General features: G+C 46.2%; 1 protein-coding gene across 1 annotated transcript in view; it reads left to right on the top strand.

Moving 5' to 3' along the window:
- The window catches only part of LOC125438413 (2-oxoglutarate dehydrogenase-like, mitochondrial), a 44,653-nt gene extending 34,018 nt beyond the window's left edge, over positions 1–10,635 (top strand). Inside the window, exons 5-10 of the mRNA XM_048506859.1 lie at positions 134–312; positions 2,141–2,212; positions 3,012–3,137; positions 4,175–4,247; positions 8,956–9,119; positions 10,519–10,635. Coding sequence (XP_048362816.1) covers positions 134–312; positions 2,141–2,212; positions 3,012–3,137; positions 4,175–4,247; positions 8,956–9,119; positions 10,519–10,635 — 731 coding nt within the window. The remainder of the gene's footprint in view (positions 1–133; positions 313–2,140; positions 2,213–3,011; positions 3,138–4,174; positions 4,248–8,955; positions 9,120–10,518) is intronic.
- The last annotated feature ends 3,736 nt before the right edge of the window (positions 10,636–14,371 follow it).

The following is a 14,371-nucleotide window of genomic DNA, read 5'->3' as shown; positions in this document are numbered from 1 at the left end:
TAAGAGACATACTCTTCACTTCTGCATCTGATGATTATTGTAACTCGTCTTCAACATTTGTTCTCTGTGTGTCCCGCTTACTTGTAGTTGAATATCCTGGAGCTTACTTATGTCCTTTCCTTTCATTATTGAGGCTTTGAACTTGGTTTTGCCATGGCAAGTCCCAACGCTCTCGTCTGCTGGGAAGCTCAGTTCGGCGACTTCTACAATACAGCTCAGTGCATAATAGACCAATTTATCAGCTCGGGTCAGGCCAAGTGGGTTCGTCACAATGGAATTGTCCTGCTGCTACCTCATGGAATGGAAGGCATGGTAAGGCTTTTGCAGATCACAATAATAATTTTTCTGTGCACACAAGAAAACCGTTACTGAGCCCTGATCAATACGTTCATAAAAGTAGACATGTCTTTTTGAAAATAAGGAGGATGTTATTGGAGTTGGATTGATGCCTGTACAAAGATACATCCGTATGAAGAACAAGCCGCAAAAGAGAACGGCTAATAAAATGATTTTCGTAGCTTAGGTTGCAATCTTGTGATGCTCGTATTGCAGAAAGTCCTGCTGAAATCAGTGGGCCTTGTTTCTGAGTACATAACAATCAGGCTGCATGTACCATAAGCACACAGCATGATGTTACCCAGCTTTCACAGGTTGTGAACTTATTTTTAAGGAATCTCCACCAGCTGCTAAGAGTGTAACAGCATACAACTATTTTAAGTAGCAATGAGGAAAATAACTTGGCTTAGCAATGCTAGAGGCAGGCTGGGTAGGGATCTTTTAAAGACTATGTATACCAGAAATGGCTTGAAACGTATCTGCAGAGAATTCACAAAAGACCAAGTTGCAGTTTCAATATTTTTATATAAATTGTGGTTGCAAACAATCACACAGTGAGAAGTCAAGGCACATACACACAGTTCCTAGTATATAGATAGGGAAGAAAGATAGGGGGGGAAATAGAATGGGATTTGGGGAAGCAGGGGCTATACGTTACCTAAATTCAGCTGAAGAAGATCTTGTAGAAGGCAAGAAGGTTCAAATGACCAGCATCTGGTCAGAATCCAGGCGAAGGGCCTAATTCGGTGGTTTCACACCAACAAGACCAAGGGAGGTTCAAGTTAGCAATGAGTACTGGAGTTGGGGTGCACAGTACTTTTATACTCTTTTGCCCAGGTAGGGGCGGGAACAAGTGTTTAAAGTTTCATTTTCCTAAAATCTCTGGAACGTCCCATGCTGGGTTTGCTGGGCTGAGCTAATTAGCAGCTCTTCTATTGTTCTAAGTACCCGGGACAATGGGGGTCAATTGCTCTTAGATTAAATCAGGAAGCACAGAATGGCTTTATGCAGAGTAACTCTGAAGAGACACTGCCCAGGTTGTTCAGATTTAGGTGAGACATTTGATTAGGACAGGGTGAGTGGTTTAGGAGGGTCATAACAATAGGTGGAGGAAATGCAAAGAAGCAACCATTTGTTGCAGAGCCATTTAGCATCAGATACCAATGAGGTTTTCCATATTCTTTTGTCTTACAGCATTTTAGCAAGGTGTGGTAATCAAGCATGCCCTCAAACAAAATGAGACCTCCAGGTTATGCAGGAGTAACTCATCCTTTTGATTAGATTTTGTGTGAATCAAACCTTTGACCTTTGGCTTGCTGGCAAGTGGACATGCTGCTACCTACACAGAGAAGTGTATGACAACTGGCTTCTGCCAATATGATTTTTGAAGAAAATATTATGGCAATAATAATATGGGGGGTGATCAGGGCCGTAACAATGAATATAAACATTACTGCAGTATGTATGATTCATGCTTAACAAGGGTCAAGATACAGCTGCTTCCGCATTAACCATACCCTCCTAAGTCAACAAGCTTAGTAAGGGGTAACTCAGGATAGGACTGTAAAGACACTTTTGAACTGCCTACTCATTCTGCATCTGTGTTCCTTAGCAAACAGAATTCTCTCCTGGGACCACGTCCCCCTCTTTTGTGAGAGGGTGGGATAATATCATACAACCTTGGCTGGTTCTTGCTGCGTGCTGTAAGAGGCTGGCCAACGGGTCTCGCAGCACGCATGACAAGCAGCAGAGATTTTTCACAGGCACCTAAACTTCTTTTTCTTCTAAACGATGTGATTATCAGGGCCCGGAGCACTCTTCAGCCAGGCCGGAGAGGTTCCTTCAGATGAATAACGATGATTCTGATGCTTTCCCCGTAAGTAGCTGTGTCTTCTTTTGGGGCTTTCCTGTCTCCCTGTGAACTCCACGGGCCGTTCCATTCTTCTCTGTGATGCCCCCTTTGTGACATGTATTTTAATTTCATTGGAGTGGAGGAAAACTATGGGCTATTATACCCCACCTCTTTTGCCAGTCAAGCTTATAGGATGAGGACATGTAGAGTGACATGTAGAGTGGCGTAGGAGGTTAAGAGCTCGTGTATCTAATCTAGAGGAACCGGGTTTGATTCCCAGCTCTGCCACCTGAGCTGTGGAGGCTTATCTGGGGAATTCAGATTAGCCTGTACACTCCCACACACGCCAGATGGGTGACCTAGGGCTAGTCACAGCTTCTCGGAGCTCTCTCAGCCCCACCTACCACACAGGGTGTTTGTTGTGAGGGGGGAAGGGCAAGGAGATTGTAAGCCCCTTTGAGTCTCCTGCAGGAGAGAAAGGGGGGATATTTCTTCTTCTTCTTCTTCTTCTTCTTCTTCTTCTTCTTCTTCTTCTTCTTCTTCTTCTTCTTCTTCTTCTTCTTCTTCTTCTTCTTCTTCTTCTTCTTCTTCTTCTTCTTCTTCTTCTCCTTCTTCTCCTTCTTCTCCTTCTTCTCCTTCTTCTTCTTCCACCTGGCCTGGCTAGATTTGTCATGGCTCCACTTCCATGCTGATGGATTACGACAACTCTGCACCAACTAGTGTTTACAAAATAGGAACGTGCGGAGAATGTAGGTGGCTGTAACAGATGTGATGATGAAAACAACGGCTGATTTCCTAACGTCTCTCATCTACCCCTCTTCAGCAATTTGATGGCGATTTTGAGGTTTCCCAGCTCTATGACTGCAACTGGATTGTGGTAAACTGTTCGACGCCAGCCAATTACTTCCACGTTCTCCGCCGGCAGATTTTGCTGCCATTTAGAAAACCTGTAAGTGGATAAACCGGGTGTGATTTGGTCGTAATTGTGATGCCGCGGCATTTTCTCAAATGAAGTTTGGCTCGATTTGAAACTTACATTGAGTGGGATGGTAAAGGCACTTTGCCTCTGAAAAATGCATGTGTATCTTTCGGATTGCCTTGTATGAGGAAAAACACCAAATGCACAGGGGAAGTGGGACTTTTTTACTTCTTTTATGACATTTGATGTTTTGTCTTGCACCTTCCTGTTGTTTGAATGTTATGAGTCCCAATACATGCATTCTTAAGTGCCGTCTAGTCGCAACTGGTTTATAACAACTCCATCAAGGGGCTTTCAAGGCAAGCGACAAACTGAGATATTTTGCCATTGCCTACCTCTGCAGAGCCCTCCCTGGTGGTCTAAGAATCCCAGTATGGCTTTCTGAAACATTTTGAATATTCCAGTAGCTGAATAAACTTTTGGGTTTTATCCTTTTGGCCAGTGGTTTATACTTTTGCCCGTATCGTATTCATGTAATACAAATTTTAGTCACCAAAGTTAATAGCTGGGTCAGCTGGGGTTTTCTGAGCCATTTTGACAGCCAGTGTGCTGTAGTGGTTATGATCAGTGGACTCTGATCTGGAGAGCTGGGTTTGATTCCCCACTCCTCCACAAGAGTGGTAGACTCTGATCTGGAGAGCTGGGTTTGATTCCCTGCTCCTCCGCATAAAGCTGCTGAGTGACCTTGGGCTAGTCCCAATTCTCCCAGGACTTTCTCAGCCGCACCTGTCTTACAAGGTATCTGTGGTGGGGTGAGGAAGGGAAGGAGTTTGTAAGCTGCACGGTATAAAAACCAGCTTTTCTTCTTCTAAATTGCCCTCATCTCAGTGAGTTTTGTGAGAAAAGAGACCTCTAGGGTAGGGGTGCTTTCCCTTTGTTTCATCTTTATTCAATTTGTGCACTGTTTATAGAAGAAGGCATCCCTTTCTGCATACCAGATAATCTGTCTGAACGTCAGGAATGATGGCAACACGTATGAGCTCTAATACCCCCTCTCCCTTTTGCAGTTAATCGTCTTCACACCCAAGTCCTTGTTGAGGCTTCCAGAAGCAAAATCCAGCTTTGATGAAATGGTGTCAGGTAAGTTCAGTTCAGTTATTTTATTTTAGAGGGATGGATGCTGTTGGGTTCTTCTCAGAGAGGATCAAGTCTTGTTCTCGTGGCATGCTTGCTCCATGAAGCATGATGCTTTCTTGTGCCAGCACTGTCCCAGTTTTGTGGTTCTCATATCAAGAATGAAAAGCGAGAATGGGCTGCCGTTCAACTTCCATTTTTCATTTTCATTTCATTTCACATTTAATTTATATCCCGCCCTCCCCCAAAGGGCTCAGGGCGGCAAACAACAGTAGTGAGCAAACAACAGCAACGACAATAAATCATAATCAACAGCATAATAATAGCAACAGCATAATAAATAGCAACAACAATAAATCAATATCAACAGCATAATAATGTATCACAATGATATACTATAAACAATGACCAATTATATCAGCTAACCCCCAAATCACAGTTCCCACAACTACAAAAACTAAAATACAGTAAACTAGCATAGAGTCTGCTCCATCAACCCTCCCCAGACAGTCCCTGATTAGTGGACTTCCGTTTGGCTGGCAGGCAGGCAAACCAACAGGGAGGATCTGTCCCAGGCAGGGGTGAACAGGCTGGCTGCCTTGGGCTGCTGGTGGAACTCCTGTTGTAGCTGCCAGACCCCCACCACAGGTGGTACCAATGGGGTGGGTGGGAACTCTCACCCCCTTCCATGGGCAGCAGGTGGCAGCTCATAAGGTGGTTCACAGCAGCAGGCAGGCGGAGCAGGCAAATAACAGGAGGGATCTGTCCCAGGCAGAGGTGAACAGGCTGGCTGCCTTGGGCTGCTGGTGGAACTCCTGTTAGCTGCCAGACCCCACCCCCCCTGCAGGTGTTTCCAATTGGGGTGGGTGGGGAAGGTCTCACTCCTCCCCATGGGCAGCTTGGGTGGCAGCTCACCAGGTGGACTTCTGCTTGGCAGGCAGGCAGGCAGGCAAACCAACAGGGAGGATCTGTCCCAGGCAGGGGTGAACAGGCTGGCTGGGTTGCTGGTGGAACTCCTGTTGTAGCTGGACCCCACCACCCTGCGGGTGTTTCCAATGGGGTGGGTGGGAAGGAACTCTCACTCCCTTCCATGGGCAGCAGAAGCTCACCAGGTGGACTTCTGCTTGGCAGGCAGGCAGGCAGGCAAACCAACAGGGAGGATCTGTCCCAGGCAGGGGTGAACAGGCTGGCTGCCTTGGGCTGCTGGTGGAACTCCTGTTGTAGCTGCCAGACCCCACCCCCTGCAGGTGTTTCCAATGGGGTGGGTGGGGAAGGACTCTCACTCCTTCCCATGGGCAGCAGGCGGCAGCTCACCAGGTGGACTTCTGCTTGGCAGGCAGGCAGGCAGGCAAACCAACAGGGAGGATCTGTCCCAGGCAGGGGTGAACAGGCTGGCTGCCTTGGGCTGCTGGTGGAACTCCTGTTGTAGCTGCCAGACCCCACCCCCTGCAGGTGTTTCCAATGGGGTGGGTGGGGAAGGACTCTCACTCCTTCCCATGGGCAGCAGGCGGCAGCTCACCAGGTGGACTTCTGCTTGGCAGGCAGGCAGGCAGGCAAACCAACAGGGAGGATCTGTCCCAGGCAGGGAGGCAGGCTGGCTGCCTTGGGCTGCTGGTGAAACTCCTATTGTAGCTGCCAGACCCCACCCCCCGCAGGTGTTTCCAGTGGGGTGGCTGGGGAAGGACTCTCACTCCTTCCCATGGGCAGCAGGCGGCAGCTCACCAGGTGGACTTCTGCTTGGCAGGCAGGCAGGCAGGCAAACCAACAGGGAGGATCTGTCCCAGGCAGGGGTGAACAGGCTGGCTCCAGTGAAGTCCCATTCTGTTAGTTGTTATAGGAATTATTTTGTCCCATCACAAAAGGCTGTTTTTCATCGATGTAGTCTTCACGTGCAATCCCACATTGGGACTGCCCATGCGCAGAACTGCTGCGGATACCTTTAACACTTTCTGAAAGTTCTAGTATACCAGTCAGTGGTAGAATTAGTTTTTTAAAAAATATATATTTATTGCATTTCAAACAAGACAAAAGTAGACATGTCGCTTTTTACAGATTTGCAAATAATAGTCATGATAATAATACTCAATAAATGAAAGCAGTTTGGTCCACTACTCCATATAACACATAAAAACTTTAATATCTAATACATAAATTTGTCGACTCCTGTAATCATTAAACCCCCACCCTCTGATCCCCCTTCTCCCCTTCACTTCCCTCTCTCTGACTTCCCCTTTATAATTAAGTCTATTAGTTAGTTACATATCGAAATAATATGTCTTATTTAATCATTACTAAAAAAAAGAACACATAGTAATTTTACTTTGTCCCTTATTTCTTCCTTCGACCCTTTCAGCACACTCTTGGCTTTTCATTAGAGTCGTTAGTCCCTCTTTCCCTATCAGAAGCATATAGCTGCTTGAAAACTAAGCTATTAGAACAAAGAGTATCGGGATATATTAACAGCTTTCACGAGGAAAACGTGTTCCCCTATTTTCTTATTCCAATTGAACAAGGGACACATGGCCAATTATTTTACAGTGGATCACCAACCCCTAAATTAAGAAGAGCTTTAACACTGGCCAGATTCAATCTAATGCCTTCTATGCTGCTCTATGGCAGATATCAACAAATTGATAAACAGAGGAGGCTATGTCCATGCAATATGAGTCAGGTGGAGACACTTTCGATCCTTCCCTCTTTCATTGTGCTAAGGTTTGCAAAAAATCAAGAATGTCACAATCTGCACTTATCCCATTTCTGTATAACAATCTAACATGATGCTCTTAAGATACCTATGCTTTTTTTGAACAACATGGATCCACAGTGTGTGAGAATGTAGCAAAATTTCTGCTAACAATAATGAACAGTAAAGTCTAGATGAATACCAACCAATGTCTATAATATTATGACCACATTATAGCCAGCCAGTAATTTTTTCTAGCTTCTGTCAGTATCCGATGGCGTTTAAGTTGAGTTAACTTAGCTGAAAGGAATGTCCTATAGTTACAAGAAAGGACCATGTATATATTTGGTTATTTAGTATTTTAGTACCAGTGTCTATAATTGTGAGCAATAATGGGCAAATTTTGTATGCTGATTTTGTATGTTTATTTTATGCCAATAAAGGCTTGTGACTGACTGACCCTTTCAGCAAATAGTCTTCGTTGATATTTTCTATCTCTTTCTCTAACAGATAGAAGTATATGTAAAAACCATGCAATCAACCACTAAACAGAAAAAAAATGATTGTAAATATGGAAAATATAATTAATTACTTATTGGCTGGATGGGTGTTTTATACACTTTAGAAACATAGTTTCTTCTGACCCTAAACATTAAAAAAAATCTTCATCTGTATTCTTGTTGTGTGGCTTTCCCCTGTCCCCTGACTTTTCGATGATAAAATATGAGACGATAAAATATCTCCATTCTGAACTGTCACTCTCTCATTACTCAGATGCATTTGTTGGTACAATTTTGTAATTAATATTAGCACCTTTGATGTGTGCTGTCTTTGTTTGTAATGTACTGCTTTGATTAAAAAAATAAGATGCCGCGGCAAGCAGGGAGAAGATTGCCATTGGCATTTCTATTGTGAGGATAAAAGATCCGGCGCAGCAGCTGAGACCACAATTCATCTCTGCCTTGTTTTGGGGATGAGTTACAGGCAGCCAAGAACTGTGTTCTGAGAAACTCGCCTTCTACAAACAAAATCCTCAAACTCTTACACAGTTCGAACCAGATGAAACTTTGAACACAGTCCAGAGTAACCCTACCTGAAGCGTGCTGTGGCAGTCTTGCTTGGGCACTCCAGGGGCTCTCTGTGGCCCCCAGAACAGCATTATCCGGTACTCAGCACAATTCTTTGTTACATGCCTCAACTCCTCGCCCGCAGGTATGAGCCAGAACTCAGGCAGATGAGAGGGCGTGGCTAAGAAGACTGCATTGGAGATGAGAAAGATTTTTTTGGTAGCACTATTCTGCTTGCACAGATAGGCATTGTATCCCCCTCACCATAAAAACATGTGTTGGGGATAGAGCAAATTAATTCTGTAGGACATCTCTTGATTCAAATAATTAAGGCAGGGGTGTCCAACTCTGGCACTTCAGGTGTATGTGGACTACAATTCCCATCAGCCCCTGCTGGCATGGCCAATTGGCCATGCCAGCGAGCAGTATTGATCCACATAACCTGAAAGCCTCAGGATTGGACACCTCTGCCTTAATTATTTGTGGACTACAATTCCCAAGAGATGTCCTGCAAGTGTGAATTGGCCAATTAGCCATGCCAGCAGGGCTGATGGGAAATGTAGTCCATGAACATCTGAAGTTACCAGGAGTTGGACACCCTGCCTTAATTATTTGAATCAAGATGTCCTATAGAATTAATTGGCCAATTGGCCATGCCAGCAGGGGCTGATGGGAATTGTAGTCCATGAACATCTGAAGTGCCAGAGTTGGACACCCCTGCCTTAATTATTTGAATCAAGAGATGTCCTACAGAATTAATTGGCCAATTGGCCAATTCTCATGATGGGAATTGTAGTCCACAAACACCTGAAGCCTCAGAGTTGGACACCCCTGAATTAAGGAAGGTGCAAGACACTGTTGCAGGAGGGATCCCTGTAACTAAAAACGACCATCATCATTAATCCTTGGTCCTCAGGACACCTTGGAGTCCAGGCACCTTAAAACATTTTTATTACGCCTCTAGGTACCAGCTTCAGACGTGTGATTGCTGAAGAAGGGCCTGCAGCTGACAGTCCCGGAGAGGTGAAGCGGGTGATTTTCTGTACAGGGAAGGTGTACTATGATCTCATTAAAGAGAGAAAGAACCAGGACTTGGAGAAGCAGGTGGCCATAACCAGACTGGAACAGGTAAACCAAAAACAATTGAAACTCGCTTTTGTGAATAACTTCAAACCTTTATACCAGTTAGGTAATGCCTGTGACTTTTACATGGCCGCATTTTATTCTTTTTATGTAATGGAAGAGGCATGGGGTAATCAGAGTCCTGGGGGAATTTAATAAAAAGTTGGACTTTTTAAAAAAGGAAGAACAGGATTGTGAACAGGATGCCTGGATTGAAATCTTGTCTAATTGAATTTATTTATTTATTTTATTAAACTTCTATACCGCCCTTCCCCGAAGGGCTCAGGGCGGTGTCCATCAATTATATAAAAACAGTTAAAATCCATTCCACATTCATTTCAGTTAAAACCATATATAAATTATAAAAATTCAGATGGCGATTAAAATGGTTTCCCCTGCCCCATTCTTGCACCCACGGAGGCCAGATATTTATCACAGGGTGTGGTGTTATCGGCTGGCCAAATGCCTGAGGAACAGGGTCCATTTTACAGGCCCTGTGGAAACTCTGTGTATGTCCCATGATCCCTGATCTCACCTGGGAGCCTGTTCCGCCAGGTAGGGCCAGGGTCAGTAAACTCCCTGGCCTCTGTAGAAACCAACCCGGACCACTTGGGGCCAGGGATCACCAGAAGGTCCCGGGCCTCCGAGGGAGGAGGGGGCCTAACAGGGGCAATATAGGGAGAGAAGGTTCCCATGGGTATGCTGGTCCAAGGCCCACGCGAGGTAACTTTAAAGGTCAAAATCAAAACTTTAAACGCTGACCCGATTTTCGATCTGCAGCCAGTATGGATTTAATTTTGGGACCAGAGTGATAGGTCCCTAATAGGCTGTTCCCTTCCCAGCAACCAATTTACTGGGCTGACGTTGAAGATTTATGAACCAAGCCCATTTTTTAAAAAAAAATCTTCATTAGGATATTTTGTTACTGTTTTAATGAACACTGCGTCAGCGTTTGTGCATTTCCCTTTCTTTGTAAATGAGGGATATCTGTGTTGACTACACAATGTGTATCTGGTTTTAAATGGCTCTTCTACTTTTATTACCACACCACTAAGAAGAAGTGATGCGTTGCAGACTAAAGAGAGCCTTTGAGTCATTTGATGTTGGCAGGAATCAATCCAGGTCCAAAGATGGCAGGACAATTTCTCAAGCAGAGGCAGTTCTTGGACAGGTGAAGAATATATCCCCGTTTTATGCATCACTGCCTGGATTCGCTCCACAGTAACGTCAAGATTAGACTACTAGAAAGCATCGTGCATTGTTGTCCCCTCAAAATCAACTCTGAAACACCAACTGGTCCAGAATGCCGTGACTTGGTTGGGCCTTTCCCCACTTACGATTTGCCACGCGCCACTCCCAGTGGCTGAAGCGATTTCAATGAGGAGCTATGCGTTCCCACTGCCAGTCAGAAGGTGCCCGTTTCTTCAAGCTGTCAGAAATGGCGCTCTCGCTGAAGGGACGTTGGGCGCAAGTCAGGCCGACTCGCGTTGTCGCCAGCCCGGACTTCGTGTGGGAGCACTAACTGGACTACACAGGGCTTATTTGGGGGCAGTAGCGCGCAGCAAACAGTAAGTGGAGAAAGGGCCGTTATTAATGGGAGCTGTATGGAGCATAAATTTTTTTCCTATCTGAAGATATTCCATTGGCTTTCCACCTGTTGGTGAGGTCAGTGTCAGTGGTGTATATAGGGGGGCAGGGGGGTCGCATCATCCACCTAGGTCACATGGTCACATTTTGGCCCCCCTCCCCCTGTGGCTCCCCTCTCAGCCGAACTCCTGCTCCCCATCGTGCTGCCTTGCAGGGTAAGCTAGCAAGCAAGAGATGTGGTCTCCCTCCCAGCTTCCTCTTTGGCTCACTCTGGCCTCTGGCGCACTGCAGGGCATGCCGGGGGGCGGGGGGGGGGGAGTAAACTTCCAGTACACCGGGGAGGAAGCAGAGAGGGTTGGAGGCTGCTTGTTTGCTTGCTCACCCATCTGCCCATCCTGTGCGGTGGCAAGGGATGTAATTGTACCTCTCTATTCTGCATTGGTTAGACCTCACCTGGAATATTGTGTACAGTTCTGGGCATATTGACCAGCTGGAGCAGGTCCAGAGGAGGGCAACCGAAATGGTAAATGGAGTCCATGCCCCTCTGAAGAAGGCTTAGGGGGTTGCTGGGGATGTTTAGTCTGGAGAAGCATGGGTGAAGGGGTGACATGAGAGTAACCCCTGTTTAAATATGTTGAGAGGGATGTCATGTCTATGAGGGGGCTGAAACTTGTTTTCTGCTGCCTCAGGAGAGTAGGTGGGGCCAATGAGTAATGGATTCAAAGGTGAAGGGAAAAGAGATTCCCACCTAAAACATTAGGAAGAACTTCCCTGACCGGTCAGGGCTGTCTCGACAGTGCTGGAATTCACTGCCTCGGAGTGTGGTGGGGGTCTCCTTCTTTGGAGGTTTTTAAACAAAGGCTGGGTCAGCGTATGTCGGGAGTGCTGTGATTGTGTGTTCCTGCATGGCAGGGGGTTGGACTTGATGGCCCTCGGGGTCTCTTCCAACTCTATGATTCTATGTTTCTAAGGCAGTGAAGTTCGGAGAGGGGCAGGGTGGGGAGTTCTGCTGGGATTGGATTAGGGTTTGGTGGTGGGACGCCACTGTTCAGTTTAAGATCTTGACTATCACACGCAAAGCTCTTTGGCCCTGCTGATTTATGGGACGGCCTCTCCCCCTGTGCTCCCCTACGAGCATTTTGCTCAAGTCAGCAGGGGCTCTTGCAGGTGCCAACCTGCAAATAGAAAAATCAACAACTGCCCACATACATGCTTTCTCCATTGTGGCCTCCCCTTGCCTCTCCCCTCCCTTGCAATCATTGTGCAATGACACATGTTCGAACCGTTCACTTCCCCTTTTCTTTCCTTTCCATTTCACCAGATTCAGCCACAGCAACGTGTGGCCGGGCCTGCTAGTTGCATATAGGATCCTAGTTATGTAATTTCTGTACTGAACTGTTTAAAGTGTTGTGTGACTACGTTGTGGCTTCAGTTCTTTCTGGGGGTCCCAGACTTCTTAAAATCCTAATGCACTGATTATTGAATGTCCCACTTTATATGATTGTACTGGCTTACTGTATGAGTCCCTGTGAGAACAGCACTCATTCCTTGGATCAAGATATTTCTAAAGCACTCCTTGCCTGCTCATTCGGTATGCTTTTCACTCCTGAGGTGAGTCATTCAGTCTTTAGTTCAGTCTCTGGAACCAGCGGCGCGCGCCTAGCGGCGCGCGCAATTTCTTCTTCTTTTTTAAAAAATTAATTAATTAATTAATTAATAAGGACATTTTTTGAGGGATAGTAGGTACAGATAGCTCAAAGGGGCACTGACTAAAAGTTTAATATCTAAATATATAAACAAAAGCAGATATGAAGGCAGGAAGCCAGCAGGGGGATGGGGGCTTCCCAGTGTTTTGCACTGAGTGTCACATGTATGACTATCTGCCACTAGGCCAGAAGTCGTGGGTGTGCCCTCGCTGCAATGAGCTCCTGGCATACAAGGAACGTGTCCGTTCTCTTGAAGCCAAGGTGGCAGACCTGGAGAAGCTGAGAGAGGCAGAGAGGGCAACAAACAAGGCTTTCAGGGACCCAGCAGCCGGGTCCCACTCCCAAGGTGACATCTCTTCAGATGTCATGGAGAATGAGAGTCTGGGTGACAGAGGGTGCCAGTCTGCGGTGGGGGAAGATGTTCCCTTAGATGGGACCCCTTCCTTAGTTGGTGGTCAGATATCCTCTCGCACTGAGGATACCCCTCGGGGAGGTGGGGGGCTCCTTGTAGTGGGTGATTCGATCATCAGGAATATAGAGAGTTGGGTTTGTGACAGGCGTGATGACCGCATGGTGACTTGCCTGCCTGGTGCGAAGGTTGCGGATGTCACGCTACGTCTAGATAGGCTGTTAGACAGTGCTGGGGTGGAGTCAGCAGTTGTGGTCCACATTGGTACCAATGACATTGGGAAATGTAGCCGGGAGGTTCTGGAAGCTAAATTTAGGCTGCTAGGAAAAAGGTTAAAATCCAGGACCCCCAAGGTGGCATTCTCTGAAATGCTACCTGTTCCACGCGCAGGGCGAGCTAGGCAAGCGGAGATACAGGGTCTCAATGCGTGGATGAGAAGGTGGTGCAAGGCAGAGGGTTTCAGATTTGTCAGGAACTGGGGAACCTTTTGGGATAAGGCAGGCCTGTACAAAAGGGACGGGCTTCATCTTAACCAAAGAGGAACCAGGCTGCTGGCGCTCAACATTAAAAAGGTGGCAGAACAGCTTTTAAACTGATCCCTGGGGGAAAGCCGACAGGAGCTGAGGTGACTTCGGTTCGGAATACAGAGTCCATGGGGATGCAGACAGAGAAGGAGGTTTTTTTAAATCAACCACATACAAGTGAAGAGCACAGCAATGTGATAAGTGATAGTGTCTACAAAAGGCTAGAGGGCAAAACACATAAATCCCAGGTTAGGGACAGAGACAGAGTATACAAGTGTCTCTATGCTAATAGTAGAAGCATTCGACCTAAAATGGGGGAGCTGGAGTACAGAGTTTTGAAGGAGGACATTGATATAGTGGGCATCACAGAGACATGGTGGAATGAGGAGAACCAGTGGGATGCTGTTATCCCAGGTTACAGGCTCTACAGGAAGGATAGGACAGGGCGTATTGGGGGTGGAGTGGCCCTCTACATCAAAGAGAGCATAGTGTCACATAAAATAGACAATGCAGGGGGAGCTGATTCCCCTACAGAAGCACTGTGGATATCAATACCAGGGGTGAAGCATAGTTTAACATTAGGAATATATTATCGTCCCCCTGACCAAAGCGCACAAGAGGATTCTGAGATGGAAAAAGAAATTAGAGAGGCCAACAAAAGCAAAAATGTCGTGGTAATGGGCGATTTTAACTATCCCCATATAAACTGGAAAAATGCATGTTCAGGTCATAGTAAGGAGAGAACATTCCTGGATATGCTAAATGACTGTGGCTTAGAGCAGATGGTTGTAGAACCAACCAGGGGAGATGTGATCCTAGATCTAATTCTATGTGGGACCCAGGACCTGGTGCGGGAAGTCAGTGTTGTTGAGCCGATAGGGAACAGCGACCACAATGCTGTCAGATTCAGTATCTCTGCATGCGAACAAGTGACAACTACTAATGTAGTTACATTTGCCTTCAGAAAGGGAAATTTCTCAAAGATGAGGGGGATAGTGCGCAGGAAGCTGAAAGGGAAAATCAAGAGAGTCA

This window comes from Sphaerodactylus townsendi, linkage group LG08 (assembly GCF_021028975.2).
Source record: "Sphaerodactylus townsendi isolate TG3544 linkage group LG08, MPM_Stown_v2.3, whole genome shotgun sequence".
Classification (NCBI taxonomy): Eukaryota; Metazoa; Chordata; class Lepidosauria; order Squamata; family Sphaerodactylidae; genus Sphaerodactylus; species Sphaerodactylus townsendi.
This window is presented reverse-complemented; position numbering and strand designations above follow the sequence as displayed.